Genomic DNA, 14956 nt, shown 5'->3' on the forward strand with positions numbered 1-14956 from the left:
GAACTCTGTGTTGTGATTTTTAAGCACACATTTGAGATTCTTCTCCCCCTCTTATTGCATAAATTCCTCCATCTGAATTTGCAGGATTTTAGCCAGAATTGAAGAACTGCCCTCCTAAAGCCAGCAAAGGATGGTAGTGCCAAGCACCCAGGGTAATACCGTGTGAACGTGTGCACTCAATCCCAGGTGGTAGCTCTGCAGGCTGCTAGAATGTGAACGTTAGCGGAGCAGACAACACCACTGCCCTCACCCTAGTGGAGCAAACAACAAGTGACTAATTTTTCCACAACAACTCACATCTTTAGGAAAAAGGCCTTGAATTTAGAAGAATCTGGTTTTATTTACTGGTGCAAATGTTAGAGTGATTACTGGAAATATTCACAAAGTACTCAGAACACAGAGTCAGCACTCCAAGGCGGGGAGAGCTCTCAGCCTGCAGCATGTGTGTCCCCACTTACACCGATGCATCCCAGCCAGACGGGTCTTGGAGCAGGGGTTCAATCTTCATGGATGTTGAAGAGCTTCGCTACTTCATTGAGGTCAGCATGCTCCTCTCCATCTTTAATGATCTGAGGAGACAGAAGAGGGTGTTGAGGGCTGCACACACTATGTATGTGGAGTCCACATTTCTAGTTGCCATTAGAGGGTTTCCTACACTTCTTCTGAACCACCTACTACTGGCCACTACTGGAAACACTATAACTAGGTTAGATGGACCAATGGTCTGGTCTGCTGTGGCAATTCCTATGATCCATTCAAAAAGACAGTACCCTGGCAAGTAAGGATGCCTGGAAAGGGATAAAAATAGGGTTACTCTCCCTACAAAAATAGCTTGTCTACCTATTTCCCAGCTGGCTGTAAAGACAGGACAAAACATCGCAGGTGAAGGTACATTAGATTCTAGTACTTAGCCACAATTTCCTACTATGAAAATTTATTCTGCTGCTCTAATATGTACGGTTGCTGCCGACTCATACTGCATACATGACACTTGGTGAACTCAAGTGCCCCAACCACTCATCAGTAGAGAGGAAACATCTGACCTTTCGAGCAATTGGCATCCGGTTGAAGATGTTCCATAAGACAATTCCCACCACCACTTTGTCCCTGATGTAGAAGATGACCCCTTTGCCATAGTCTTCTCCTTGCTTTGGAACTTGAGGTGTTGAGGGAGAGCTGGCAGAGATGGTAATCTCAGAGGCTTCTGCTTCTGTTTCACTTTCTGAGCGGATGCCAGTCCCTACAGCAAAAAATCCCGGGAGAGTCACACACTGGAAGTGTCATGCAAGAGTGAAGCTTTTAGTCTGCAAGGCAAAGCCTGTTGAAAGAGCTCTGAATTTCCTATCCAGACCATGCCAATAGCTGCAATGTTGCAAAATACAATGCACCACTGTGAAGAGGAGACGTGTCCTGGGTGAAATAAGCGTCTTTAGACAAGAGAGTCACTTGTCCGTTAAGTGTAGCCTGTAGAAAGTGCGTTACGATTTTGTTTGATATGTAACCATTTGTTTCCAAGACCCCTACTCACTATCTCCGGAATTTTTAGTCTTTAATGATAAACTTATTCTTGTTTTCAGAGTGCTGTGATGTTAAGCAAAGGGCTGATCCTGAGTGGAATCATGGTGTGTACAGTGACCCTTTGGGAACAGCAGACCTGGTAATTTTGTGAGCAGCCAGAGTTAGGGGCTGGCTATCACAGGGGAATGCTTCAAAGGGACTCAGATGCACCTATTGTTACCCTGCAAGCTAAAGAGCTGGCAGAGCCCAGAGGAAAGTGCTTGGGTGGCTAGCAGGCTGGTGTCAGGGAGCTGACACCCAGCCAAGCACAAGCAAGTGTCCCTGACGTTGGAGGCAGGGGGTAACAAAGGTGGTTCTCAGTCCTGGGTACCCAAAGAGCCACCACAGCAGCATCCCCAGTATTGCTGGCCAACAATTTTTATACCAAGGTGAGTCGCTAAACTGTGTTCCTACATCTCCCCTCCACCCCCAAAACCTTTGGTCGGAGCTCACCCCTTGCAGCAAAACGACCTACCTTCTGGTGGAAGAAGGTTGGACACTGCTTCCTGCATGAGGCAGAGGAGATTCAAGCTGAAACGCTCTCTCCTTTGTTTAGGCTAATAATGCCGTCCCCAGATGCACAGATCACTGAACCTGACCAAAGGTGCACCGACACTGCCTAGAACTCACCCACAAGGGTGCTGCTCCCCTCTCCAGAGTGGTGTGGCCAGAAGCACACTCTGCAGTCTGGGCTGGAGGCGAGCCAAGTTCAAAGGGCAGGTGTCTCCTGATGCTCAGCCACCCTGCACAGTTCTGAAACCCCTGCCACGGGGGAGCGGAGTGACTGCCTTCAATACATGACAACCTTCCACGTATTACCACTCTACAGACAGCTGTACAGCCTCCAGCAACGCTGCTCCCCTACCTGACTGCTCCGTTGCAGACTTCGGTGTGTCTTTTGCAGTTGCTTTAGCAAAAACTCCTACAGTGGGCAAGCTACTGTCTACAAGGCCAATGGCTTCATATCCGACATCAGGACCCAGGTCACTCCTAGCAATAAACAGAAACAGACCATTGCAGTGTCCCAGTTTGAAACCTTAACTAGCCATTTAACAATTTGATTGATTTAAAAGAAACAGGAGGCCACAGAACACACAATTTCTCCAGAACAGCTTTGAGCCGAGCTGGGTTACCTGGTGGGCAGAATACAAGAGGTGCCAGCCAGCACCTGCAAGACCTTTGGCTGCACAGCTCTCAATGCAGGCATTTAATGGACAAGTATAGATCTAACCCAACAGGGGAGAGGGAGATGGCCTAGCAAACTTGCCTGTTACCTCACAGTGAAATATTGCAGTGCACCATCCCCTACAGAGCTGCTTGGCAATCAGCTGTGCTTCTGGATGGCCAACTATACAGGATTTATACAGCAAGCGCCATGCCACGGTACCTGGTCTGGCAACATAGCAAGGCACTGGAGAGTAACTTTTAGCCACTACACATTGACAAATGCAGAGCTAGACCCAGTCTGGCTCCCCCGTGGGTTAGTACAGTTAAAATAGAATGCTTGTAGGATGCTGCATGTATTAATCCTACTTAGAACAGCTGCTCCCATGGTACAAAGTAATGTTTAAACATTTGCTCAGACTGTAAATCCCCCCAGGCAGGGGAGAAGCATTGTCCAGTGTGAATTACTCATTCACCACAAGAGGTGTTATCCCCTGTCCATCACAAAGCACTACTGTGTCCAAACGGGCCATTGTGGAATAAGGACTTTGTTGATTGTTTCCCCCACAGCTCTGAGGAGGGGACATGCCCAAGCCCTCATCCCATCCCAGCTTGAACGCTGGGGGAAGGGAATAAAAAGGCCTGTTAAGGAGAACTGATTATTCCTTTGCTGCTTGAACTCTGAGGGGTGAGTTTCTTAGCCTAGACAAGGAGTCCCCAACAGCTGAGCCCTAAAGGACATCTCAAGTTTTTTTAAATTACAGAAGTTTCTATCATCATTTAGAATGGAAGGCTAACGTGTGTGTGTGCGTGTGTGTGTGCGTGTGCGTGAGAGAGAGAGAGAGCTGCTTTAATCTTGTAAATAACTCATTTCTTTTTCCTAGTTAATAAATCTTTAGTTAGTTCATTACAATATTAGCTACAAGTGCGGTCTTTGGTGAGAGATCTGGGTGCAAGTGACCTGGGTGTAAGTCCTTTGGGACTGGGTGTAAACTGAATATTATTGTGATTTTTGGTGTAAGGGACTATCTATCACAAAGGCAAGCTTTAGACTGGTGTGCCCAAGGGGACTGTGTGAGACTCCATGGTAAGACTAGTATATTGGGAGTTCACACTTGTTACTGGAAATCTAATTAAAGAACATACAACCAATTTGGGGCTTGTGCCCTGCTCTGTGACAGTCTGCCCTGAGGCTGACACTCATGCTTGTGAGCCACTCCGGACAGCGTGACAAAAGGTATACAGAAAGAGGGAGTAAAACTACCAGAACATTGACTGATGCCAATATGGCTTAGCAGCTCCTGTCATGTTTTCTCCAGCTAATCTTCCACTCACAACAGCATGATCATGATGCTCCACGCGTCTTCTGCCTAGCTTGATATCGTAGAAGCAGGCAGCATCTCCTGCCTTAAAGAGAGATGCACACAATGAAAAATGGACAAGAGAAAAGGCAAGTTAAAGAGAAAAAGAATGATGGGAGATATTGCCCAACCATAAAGGGAAAGAAAACAAAGCGTTGCAGGACTGCCTCCAATTTAGCAAGTCTCCATGGCTTCAGCACTTATGCCAGAACAGGGAAAACTAAGATAGTTTTGTGGTCATGCTGATTGCACTTCAAGGAGGTTTGGATTCCCTGCCAAAGGGACCTTTGTGTGTCAACACAGGACTCCTCTGGCATTAGGCAAAGAGGTGAGGGGGTTACTGGGATATGCCAACTCCTCATGCACACAGTGCTCATACCTGTAAAGTAGAAGTTTGCCCACAATTCTTACTACAGGAACAAGGCATGCCAGCAAGTGTGCATTAATGAGATACCTAAGATTGCTGCTCTCTGCATCTTACTTGTATTGTCAGACCACAATTCACCCATTCACCTAAATTGGGTTTATAATCACAGTTCTACATACATGCTTACTCATTGCAACATAAACAGCAGATAAAGAAGCATCTTCCACCTACACACACTTACCACCCAGATGTTAGAGCGTGCCTGCAGCTCTGCATTCACCCTGAACCCTCCAAAATCAGAGTCTACCTCCAGGCCAGCAGACTTTGCTAACTCCACATTGGGCTCCAGGCCCACCGCTGCCACTATGTGATCGGTCTCCACCTGATGGACAGAGAAATCCAGACTGGTTACACTATTCGTTCCTTTTCCACATGGCCAAGTGTCTGGCTCGCTGCCTGCGCCTGGCATTTACCTTTCTTCCATCCTTCAGTTTAATTATCAGCTGGTTCCCACAGACAGAGACGGACTTCACCACAGCATTGGGCATGACATTAACACCCTCTGGAAACAAAACACAGAACACTCAACTGGAGGCCAGGGGAGAAGAGCAGAGATTTCAGTGGAAGCCAAACTATGTGGTGCAGACACGCAAACAAAGTACCGCTTCTTGATTGTACCGGGCAGAATTGCGGATGGCTCAGCAGCTAAAGGACACTGGCTTCTCTTTGTTGTACACAGGATCCACAGAGTCCAGAGTAAAAGTGTGAACAGAAAGGAAACCAACTACAGTAGAGCCTCAGAGTTACGAACTGACTGGTCAACCACACACCTCATTTGGAACTGGAAATACGTAATCAGGCAGCAGCAGAGACCAAACAAACAAACAAAAAAAGGCAAATACTGTACAGTGTTAAACGTACACTACTAAAAAAAATAAAGGGAAAGTTAAAACACATTTGACAAGGTAATAAAACTGTTTCTGTGCTTGTTTCATTTAAATTAAGGTGGTTAAAAGCAGCATTTTTCTTCTGCACAGTAGAGTTTCGAAGCTGTATTAAGTCAATGTTCAGTTGTAAACTTTTGAAAGAGCCACCATAACGGTTTGTTCAGAGTTACAAACCGCCTCCGTTCCCAAGGTGTTTGTAACGCTGAGGTTCCACTATCACAAGCCTGAAGAGGATTGTTTAGAAACACAGGAACTACAGCAACAAGTGTCTGTCCGTAAGGAGATGCAAAGTACGTGCACAGAAACCTGCAGGGATTGGGACCTCTTTGTTTTCCAGTCCTCAGGCACTATAATGGATACATAGGTTAGATATTGCTCCATTCCAACCAGGTCCACAGACCTTACAAAGGATCTTCCAAGGACCAGTGGAAGGGAAGCAGAGCAGCCTTTTCAGTCACTAGGCCCTCTGGCTAAGCCCCATGCCCAAAAGCCCATGAGCTCTATTCTGCCTCCACAGCAGGTTGGGTAATCAGACCTCTTCCTTCCTCCACCCCAACCCTCGAGAGCACAAGAACTTATTCTCAATGGAAAATGCCAAAGAAGAAAAAGGTACTTCAGACCCTTCAGGGAGGGACAAACAGGGTCTTGCTTTCCCAAGGCGGGAGGCTGGGCAAGATGTGTTCCCTCTTCCACAAGCTTTGCTCCAGGCTATATGGCTGAGGCACAAAATGAGAGGCAGGATCCCAGGCTGTGGCTGTTGTGTTCGATGCAGCTCAGGAGAGGGGTGGGATGTCAAGTCTTGAAGCCATACTTTGCTCCCAGAATGCTGGGGCCACCTGCTGGTCTCGTTCCTGCCACAAATTAGAACAGCCTCAGGGCCATTACAGAGATCGCCATGGACAGGGTACTCCGGCCACGCCCCCTGCACAAGTGGTTGGGAGGACGGGTGCTACAGGAGCCACCACGCCGGCTCTGTGGTACCCAGGAAATCCTCAAGCAGCCAGGTAAGCCAGCTTTAGGGCTGTTTTGTGCCATCTAAACAGTCGAGTGGTTCTAGCCAAAACACGTCCTGTTCTGCTCATGGGTTGCTAGGCAACGGACTTGTGCCTCTTCTGCAGCAGAAATCCCCTCTCAGCATTAGGCAAATGCTCAAGCAGGACCCCCTCCTCTGGAGTGAAGGGACACTCCTCGGAGGGGATGCAGGGAGAGCCAAAACTCCAGCCATAGCTCCAGAGCTGCATGGAAAGGAGCGTATGATCAGGTCCAAGTGAGAAGAACCAGCTAAGCCTAAAACCTAAGCAGATTATAGATTCTACAGCACATGCATGAAAGATGAAATCAGTGACACTACCAAAGGTTGCAGAGTAGCAGCCGTGTTAGTCTGTATCCGCAAAAAGAACAGGAGTACTTGTGGCACCTTAGAGACTAAGGAATTTATTTGAGCATAAGCTTTCGTGAGGACACCAATTCCCATGGAAGGAGATGTCTGACTAAGAGTTCACTGACGAAAAGGTAGAGGCTCTTCCCTGGGGACAAGCTAGGAGACAGCAGTGCTCTACCACCATGAGGGCTGCTGTCATATACTTTACAAGAGTAATACTGGTGAGGATGGATCTACTCTACTGCTCCCACAGGCTACCTCGTAGGAGGAGCAGGAGCTCAGAAGAAAGGAAGGGGTTAAGGAACAGCTTTACCTCGTTTGACTTTCTCTGTGGTCCAGTTGCTCAGGTACTCAGGCAGGACCTTGCCCATGTTGCCGTTCTCTGGGAACATCTGAATCACCTCCAGCCCTGTGGCATGTACTGTGAAGAGACCCAGAGAGCAGCCCCTTTATACCACATGGATAACGAGGAGCTACGCAAAACTTCAGAACACACCCCAAGATAGTTTACCCTGCTTAGACAAGAGGAGTTCAAGTCCTTTCTTACTGCAATTTCCTAGACACAAATCACTCTAACCCCATGTCCTGGCTTCCAGAGTTTGCATCACGGGTGAGTAACAAAGGGACTGTTTCTGGCCTTTGGGGTCAGACACTGTCTGGATCCCTGACTGGCACTAGCACACACTGTGGGATCAGACACTGGATTTACACACAGACAGGATTGTGTTAGCCTAAAACAGTCTCAGTGGTGTCCATTTAACTGCTCCGACTGCCTGAGGGGGGATTACATGCACGCAGAGAGGCCTGTTCCTTGGGAGACCTGCAGAGGTTAGGTGAGGAAGATATTCAAGAATGTATGTACACTTGCTGGTGAAAACCCAAACCAGCAGTGTTGGGCTTGTGCTCACAGGCCTTTGGGAGAATTACTGGAGTGGGTCTTCATTTACAAGGCAAACTTGACCCTTTCCACAAGGAGCACTGATCTCCAAATTTACTCAAACCCGCCTGCTATTCCAGACAGCAAGTCCAAAAGAGCCAGGCTCAAAGAACTGGGAAGCACTTCAAAATGCACTGGGGCCCTGGACTACTGGACCATTAGCGAAGGAGATGACTGTGGGGCAATGGAGAGCCTGACAAGTCCACACAGCCAGCCAAGAGTTCATGTAATAATGCACCAGACCACTACAGGCAGGCAGGCAGACAGACATCCGTTCTGCTGGCCAACTGCCTTGACCGGCAGGGAACTCCAACCCCCACCTTCCCTTTCCAAAATAAGACCAGAGGTGGGTGGAGAAGAGGGAAGGACGTAATCTGAGGGTTTGTTCAAACAAACCCTTAGCTCGCAGCAAGCTGGGGTGTAAATCTACCCCGCACTAGCCTGCTGCATGATGAGCGTCTATGTGGACCCTGCTGCCATGCACTAAAAGTTCCCTAGTGCACTTTCACCTACCTTACTTTGAAACACGAGTAGGTCAAAGTGCACAGAGGAAGCGTTAATTCGCAGCAGCAGGGTCCACACAGACAGGCAGGCTAGCAAGTGGTAGAGTCACACCCTAGCTTGCTGTAAAGCTAAGCGTTTGACTAGACAAGCCCTCAGATTTTTCTAGCTTGGGTCTCTCCGGGGTTTCTTGACATGTGTCAGTCTCACATGTGTTGCCTCGTGCAAGAGACTGAAGCAAGCAGCCTGGTGCAAACCACTCACCTTTTCTTCCCAGAGCACAGGCCAGCTCACTACCCAAGAAGCCGCCGCCAATAATGGTGATGGACTTGACTTCTCTTGAAATCTTTTCTAGAGCTCTGAAGTCCTCAATCTGTAAGAAGATTTATTTCCATTTCAGATGCCCCGGTCAGTGACAAACAGCAGAGAGCATTTTGCTCCAGATCCTGCCTCCAAATGATTTGTGAACATGAGGAAATTGGTCCCAAACTCTCTGGGCTGAGTCAGCTGTACATATTTCCCCTTCTGTACTTTCAGCAGTAACTCTTGAATTTCCACTGCAGTCTGATTTGATCCACCTGCAGAGATCCAGAGCACAAAGAGATCCTTCCCACTCCCGGGGTGAACCATCTCCTCATAACAATTCCCCTCCAGCCAAGAAGCCTAATCCCAATTAACGGTGCTGCAAATGGGCCTCCATGTATCGCCCTAAAGCAACCTCGAACCATGTTGTCGACCTTCTCCCTTCCCCAGCTGAGCATGTCAACCTCACCAGGCGCTCAGCAGGAGTTCAGGACTAAAAGCTGGTCTGCCAATTGGTAGCACACAGCACGGCTCCTTAGCACTGGTTCAGTAACTGAACTAGAAAAGAGCCTCAACTTCCTCCCATTTATATTTCAAAACACCACCAACACTGGGGGGGATGGGTGGGGGGTGTTCACAGTACTGCTTCCCTTACTTCTGTGCTGCTGTTGGTGGTGATGCTGCCTTCAGAGCTGGGCAGCTGGAGATCGGCAGCTGCTGGCCGGGATGCCAGCTCTGAAGGCAGAGCCGCAGCCAGCAGCAGTGCAGAAGTAAGGATGGCATGGTACGGTATGGTATTGCCACCCGTACTTCTGCACTGCTGCTGGTGGGGCATTGCCTTCAGAGCTGGGCACCCGGCCAACAGCCACTGCTCTCCTGCCGTTCAGCTCTGAAGGCAGCACAGAAGTAAGGGTGGCAATACTGTGACCCCTTTATAACTCCCTTTTGGATCAGCACCCCAATTTGAGAAATGCTGGTCTCTCCCGTGAAATCTGCATAGCATAGGGTAAAAGCACACAAAAGATCAGATTTCATGGTGGGAGACCAGATTTCACGGTCTGTGACATGTTTTTCATGACCGTGAATTTGGTAGGGCCCTACTTATAAAGCATGCTGCCCTTGATGAAGGAAGAACAGAACTGTATATAGGAAAGGCCTCTGCAAGCAGGGATGAGATGCTTCCCAGGACACATGCACCATACTGGGGTTAAGGAGAGGGAAGCATGAGCCAAAGAGGTAACTTTCCACCCCCCATCCACATTTAGTTACTATTGAAACTGAAATTTCTGTGCACGTGCAACGGTCTACCAAAGCTAGCTGGTCAAGTGGTTAGTGGAATCTTCCTAGACTTTTAAATCCTCTGCTCTAATCCATCTGGGCCAGACAAGACAGGGGCAGAATGCTTTTGTGCTTATTGCACTGGCCTGGGAATCAGGATATCTTGACTCAATCAATATGGCTGTGGGAAAATAATTTACCCTTATTGTGCCTAATTTGTATCTAATCTAATGATAACCCCACCCTTTCCCTCCTGGGGGTTGGAGAGTGCTCAATTCATTATTGCATGTGAAATGCTTGGGAGATACGAGAAAGTCCTATGCCTAATTTATCTCTAAAATCCTGAAGCGAGGGCTCTAATTTCCTGGGGACAAAGTGGTGGGATGCTAACATAGCTACCCTGTTAGCTTGTTTGTGGCCAGCAAAGCCGTATGAGGGACCTTCTAGTTACTGATTGAGGCCAGTCCCTGATGGGCAAGATCGGTTAAGAATCCGAGTCAGCGCAGAGTTAGCACAGGCTGAGGGTAACCGACCCCATCGTGACAGGCTTCAGAGAGCACACAAGGAAAAAAGCCCCTTGGATTACCTTGCGGAACAGCGTCAGCCTTCGTTGCACATCTTTCCCTGCTCTCTCGATTGCAGGAAGATTCCTTGGGGAACCACCTAATAACAGGAAGAGAGACAACTAGCAACACAACACTCAGATGAGAGCACTAGCCCTCCAGGCAAAGCTGTAGAATCTGGGTTTGGGCTCCTATTGCTGCAGAACTTACTCCAACCCCTACCAGACAGACAGACACATTCATGTACATCTCAGCTCTGTTCAAAACACAGGGTTCAAAAGAAATCAGTATTGTCAAATGGGACAAGGACAATTGACAAGCTCATCAGCGGGTATGAACGACTCTAAAGAGCTCAAAATAATAGAGCACAGTAAGCATCAAACATGGCCAAATACAACCCATCTGATGTATTTACACAGCCTCCAGGACATTCAGAACATGAAGAATCTTTGTAGGGGGGAAGTACTCATACGTTTCCAGCCTTTCTGTTTGTGAAGAAACTTTTCTAAATGTGCCTCAAGTGTAACCAATGCAGGGATGTCTGCTTGAGTCTGCAGACAGCCTGAAACAAGCATTCAGAAGGATGGACTCCCTTGTCCTCCACTAATCTCACTGGGATGAGAACTATAGCCCATAAAGCAGAGGTCCCCAAACTGTAGGGCACACCAGGGGGTGTGGAGCAAAGTTCAGGGGGGCGGGGAGGGAGTGCCACCCACCAACTCCGCTTCTGACCCTAGCCCCACATCCAGGGCCCTGGCTGCCAGGCCCGTGCACCCAGGGATCCACTCCTGGCCACTTCCCTGCCCCTAGCTGTAGTCCCAGCCTCGACCCCCTTACCTCTGTATGCGTCCCCCCCTCTCCTGGAGCCATGTCCCCACAGGGTGGGGGGGGCGGAAACAGGTAAGCGGTGGTGAGAGAGAAAGTCTGGGGACCTCTTCCATAGAGCTAACTGTGGTATTTATTTCATTCAGCAGTTAACACAAGGAACCTACAGGCCTGTCCCCTGTAAAACATCAGCTTCAGGCCTATGAAGTTTGGCACAGGTAAATGGCCTAATGGTCACCCCTAAGCTTTGGGGAACTGGGAACAGTGTGTGTAAGGGGGAAGTTTGTCCATAATGACACCAGCCAACCACAGGAACATGAGCTAACACCAGCTTTTAGATATTTTAGAATGGGAACATCTACAGATGTCTGACCACAAGACTGCCATGGCAATGAACTGACATATATGATACGGAGATCATTAATGTACTAACCTATAGGAGAGGGGTGCCCCAACATTAGTAAGGTGAGGAAATACAAACAAGGAAGAGTAGAGAAACCCCTACTGAATATGCATTACACAGAGTGGCATAAGCATATAACATATTATACAAGTTGTAGCCCATCCTACGTGCAGGGTGAGAGAGAGATGGGAGGTGCCAGGACGATGGCCACTGGTGATGGTGAGGAAGGTGATGGTGATGAGGAAGATAATGGCTAACATTTCAGGTTGTTCTGCAAGGGAAGGAGAGAGTCTGGATGTGCAGATGGACATTCTGTATTCTCTCTACCTACCTTGCTGGGTTAGAGTTTGGGACTTTGCTAAATGTATTAACAAACTACTGTAAATATAGAAGGGGTCCTAAAGTGTGAGTGTTGCAACTGTGCACGTCGGGGCTCCCCCGAACAGTAATTTTAATAATAATGGGGCTGATTTTGGGACAAGAACCTTTCAAACCTCAGAGCGACAACTGGGAATTCTTAAGTAACCAATATAATACATACATAATCTGTAGATGGGGCTATTTAACTCTAAACCCTTACAATGACACCCTGAATGTCAATGTTAGCCATTTCAGTGCTAACCATTTTAGTGGAAGGGAGTGGGAACAGCTTCAGGGAGGAAATTGAAGGGAGAGAGAAAAGAAGGAAAACTAGGAAAGAGGTAGAGAAAGCCAGGAATGAGAATTGGGAAGGAACAGAACACACGGCAGAAAGATGATTTTCCCACTAAGTAACACTAAAGGTGGCAAGGTACTGAACAAATAATAGATAAGGTAACAACAAACAGTTTCATTACCACCTAAAGATCATATTCCACACTTACCATGAGGGGTGAGGGTGGGAGGTTGCACAATCATGGGTGATCTCCCATAAACTCTGTCCTAATGTCACACCCTGGCCCACTGACCATGATAAAAAAGGGAATCCAGCCCTCTCCACCAGATGAGTTTGCAAGCCGGGACTAAGAATCATAGGCTATAGCAGCAATGCCCCACTACAGAGGGGATCGGAGCTAGATTCTCCCCATCACTCCTCAGGCATGCAGGACCTTGAGCCTTGCTTGGCACTCAGAGCCTTATCATAGAATACCAGGGTTGGAAGGGACCTTAGGAGGTCATCTAGTCCAAACCCCGCTCAAAGCAGGACCAATCCCCAACTAAATCATCCCAGCCAGGGATTTGTCAAGCCTGACCTTAAAAAGCTCTAAGGAAGGAGATTCTACCACCTCCCTAGGTAACCCATTCCAGTGCTTCACCACCCTCTTAGTGAAAAAGTTTTTCCTAATAGCCAACCTAAACCTCCCCCACTGCAACTTGAAACCATTACTACTTGTTCCATCATCTGCTACCACTAAGAACAGTCTAGATCCATCCTCTCTGGAACCCCCTTTCAGGTAGTTGAAAGCAGCTATCAAATCCCCCCTCATTCTTCTCTTCTGCAGACTAAATAATCCCAGTTCCCTCAGCCTCTCCTCATAAGTCATGTTGTCATAAATATACAGCTACGGGTAGCATAAAATCCCTCCTTTACCTGAAAGGGATTAAGAATATCAAATAACCTGGTTGGCACCTGACCAAAAGGACCAATAAGAGAAGAAGATACTTTCAAATCTGTGGGGGAAGGTTTTGTTTGTGCTCTTTTGTGTGTGTTCCCTCTTGAGACAAATAAAGAGACCAAGCAGGTAATCCAGCTCCTACTGAAATTATACATCTAAAATTACAGAAATTGTAAGTAATAGCAAGAAAATGCAATAGATTATCTTTTGTTTTAGCATAGGGAAAATTCACAAGCTAAGAGGGAGGTTTATTCCTGTTTTTTGTAACTTTGAAGTTTTGCTTAGAGGGGGAATCCTTTGTGTTTTAAATCTCATTACCCTGTAAAATTACCTTCCATCCCGATTTTATAGAAGTGAGAAGTGCTTCTTTTACTTTTTTCTTTATGATAAAGTTCTGCTTTTAAGAACCTGATTGGTTTTTAGTATCCTAAAAACCCAAAAGGTCTGGTCTGTGCTCACCTTGTTTACCTATTTGGTAGGTATATTATTCTCAAGCCTCCCTAGGAAAGGGGGTGAAGGAGTTTGGGGGGATATCTTGGGGAAACAGGAACTCCAAGAGGTCCTTTTCCTGTATCTTTGTCTAACTTACTTGGTGGTGGAAGCAATACCGTTCAAGGACAAGGAATAATTTGTGCCTTGGGGAAGTTTTTAACCTAAGCTGGTAGAAATAAGCTTAGGGGGTCTTTCATGAGGGTCCCCACATCTGTATCCCAGAGTGGGGAGGGAATCCTGACATATGTGCTCCAGCCCCCTAATCATTTTTGTTGCCCTCTGCTGGACTTTTTCCAATTTTTCCACATCCTTCTTGTAGTGTGGGACTGGACACGGAACTCCAGAGGAGGCCTCACCAATGCCAAATAGAGGGGAACGATCAAGTCCCTCGATCTGCTGGCAATGCATCTACTTATACAGCCCAAAATGTAGTTAATCTTCTTGGCAAAAGGGCACACTGTTAACTCATATCCAGCTTCTCATCCACTGTAACCCCTAGGTCCTTTTCTGCAGAACTGCTGCCTAGACACTCGGTCCCTAGTCTGTAGCAGTGCTTGGGATTCTTCCGTCCTCAGTGCAGGACTCCGCACTTGTCCTTGTTGAACCTCATCAGATTTCTTTTGGCCCTATCCTCTAATTTGTGTAGGTCCCTCTGTATCCTATTCCTACCCTCCAGCGTATCTACCATTCCTCCCAGTTTAGTGTTATCTGCAAACTTGCTGAGGGTGCAGTCCACGCCATCCTCCAGACCATTAATGAAGATATTGAACAAAAACAGTCCCAGGACCGACCCTTGGGGCACTCCACTTGATACCACTGCCAACTAGACATGGAGCCATTGATCACTACCCGTTGAGCCCCATGATCTAGCCAGCTTTCTATCCACCTTATAGTCCATTCATCCAGCCCATACTTCTTTAACTTGCTGGCAAGAATACTTATGTCAGACTTGAAATGAGAACCTCCTTCCCCATATCTTCTCAGAAGTCAATTCTCAGCTTGCTGGGCATGGCTTAGCATGCCTCCCCTGCTGTCCTGTGGCACAGTCAGAGGAGAACAGAGACATCCCATGATTTCCATGGGAGGAGTTGGACTGCACTGGACCAGACACAAATTCCCATCAGGCACATCCCTGTCCATGTAACTGTCCTAGACAAGTCTGCTCGGTTCAAGTCCCCATCAGCTGAAGGGTCTGTATTACTGTCTCAGAGAACAAAGAACCTCGCCAAAACGGTGTATGATATTACCGTCAGCCCAAGAATTAACATGTGAGGGAAAGACG

At 47.5% G+C, this 14956-nt stretch overlaps 1 protein-coding gene across 6 annotated transcripts in view; it reads right to left on the reverse strand.

Annotated features, from left to right (window-relative positions):
* Positions 1–320: 320 nt before the first annotated feature.
* The window catches only part of AIFM1 (apoptosis inducing factor mitochondria associated 1), a 37617-nt gene continuing 22981 nt past the window's right edge, over positions 321–14956 (reverse strand). For all 6 annotated transcript variants that reach the window (XM_048863204.2, XM_048863202.2, XM_048863199.2 and 3 more), the window contains 9 exons: positions 10383–10459; positions 8480–8588; positions 7091–7198; positions 4923–5011; positions 4691–4831; positions 3986–4128; positions 2423–2547; positions 1044–1240; positions 321–569 (listed from right to left, as the gene is read on the reverse strand). In XM_048863204.2, coding sequence (XP_048719161.2) covers positions 498–569; positions 1044–1240; positions 2423–2547; positions 3986–4128; positions 4691–4831; positions 4923–5011; positions 7091–7198; positions 8480–8588; positions 10383–10459 — 1061 coding nt within the window. In that variant the 3' untranslated portion in view covers positions 321–497. The remainder of the gene's footprint in view (positions 570–1043; positions 1241–2422; positions 2548–3985; positions 4129–4690; positions 4832–4922; positions 5012–7090; positions 7199–8479; positions 8589–10382; positions 10460–14956) is intronic.

Source organism: Caretta caretta, chromosome 9 (genome assembly GCF_965140235.1).
Source record: "Caretta caretta isolate rCarCar2 chromosome 9, rCarCar1.hap1, whole genome shotgun sequence".
Classification (NCBI taxonomy): Eukaryota; Metazoa; Chordata; order Testudines; family Cheloniidae; genus Caretta; species Caretta caretta.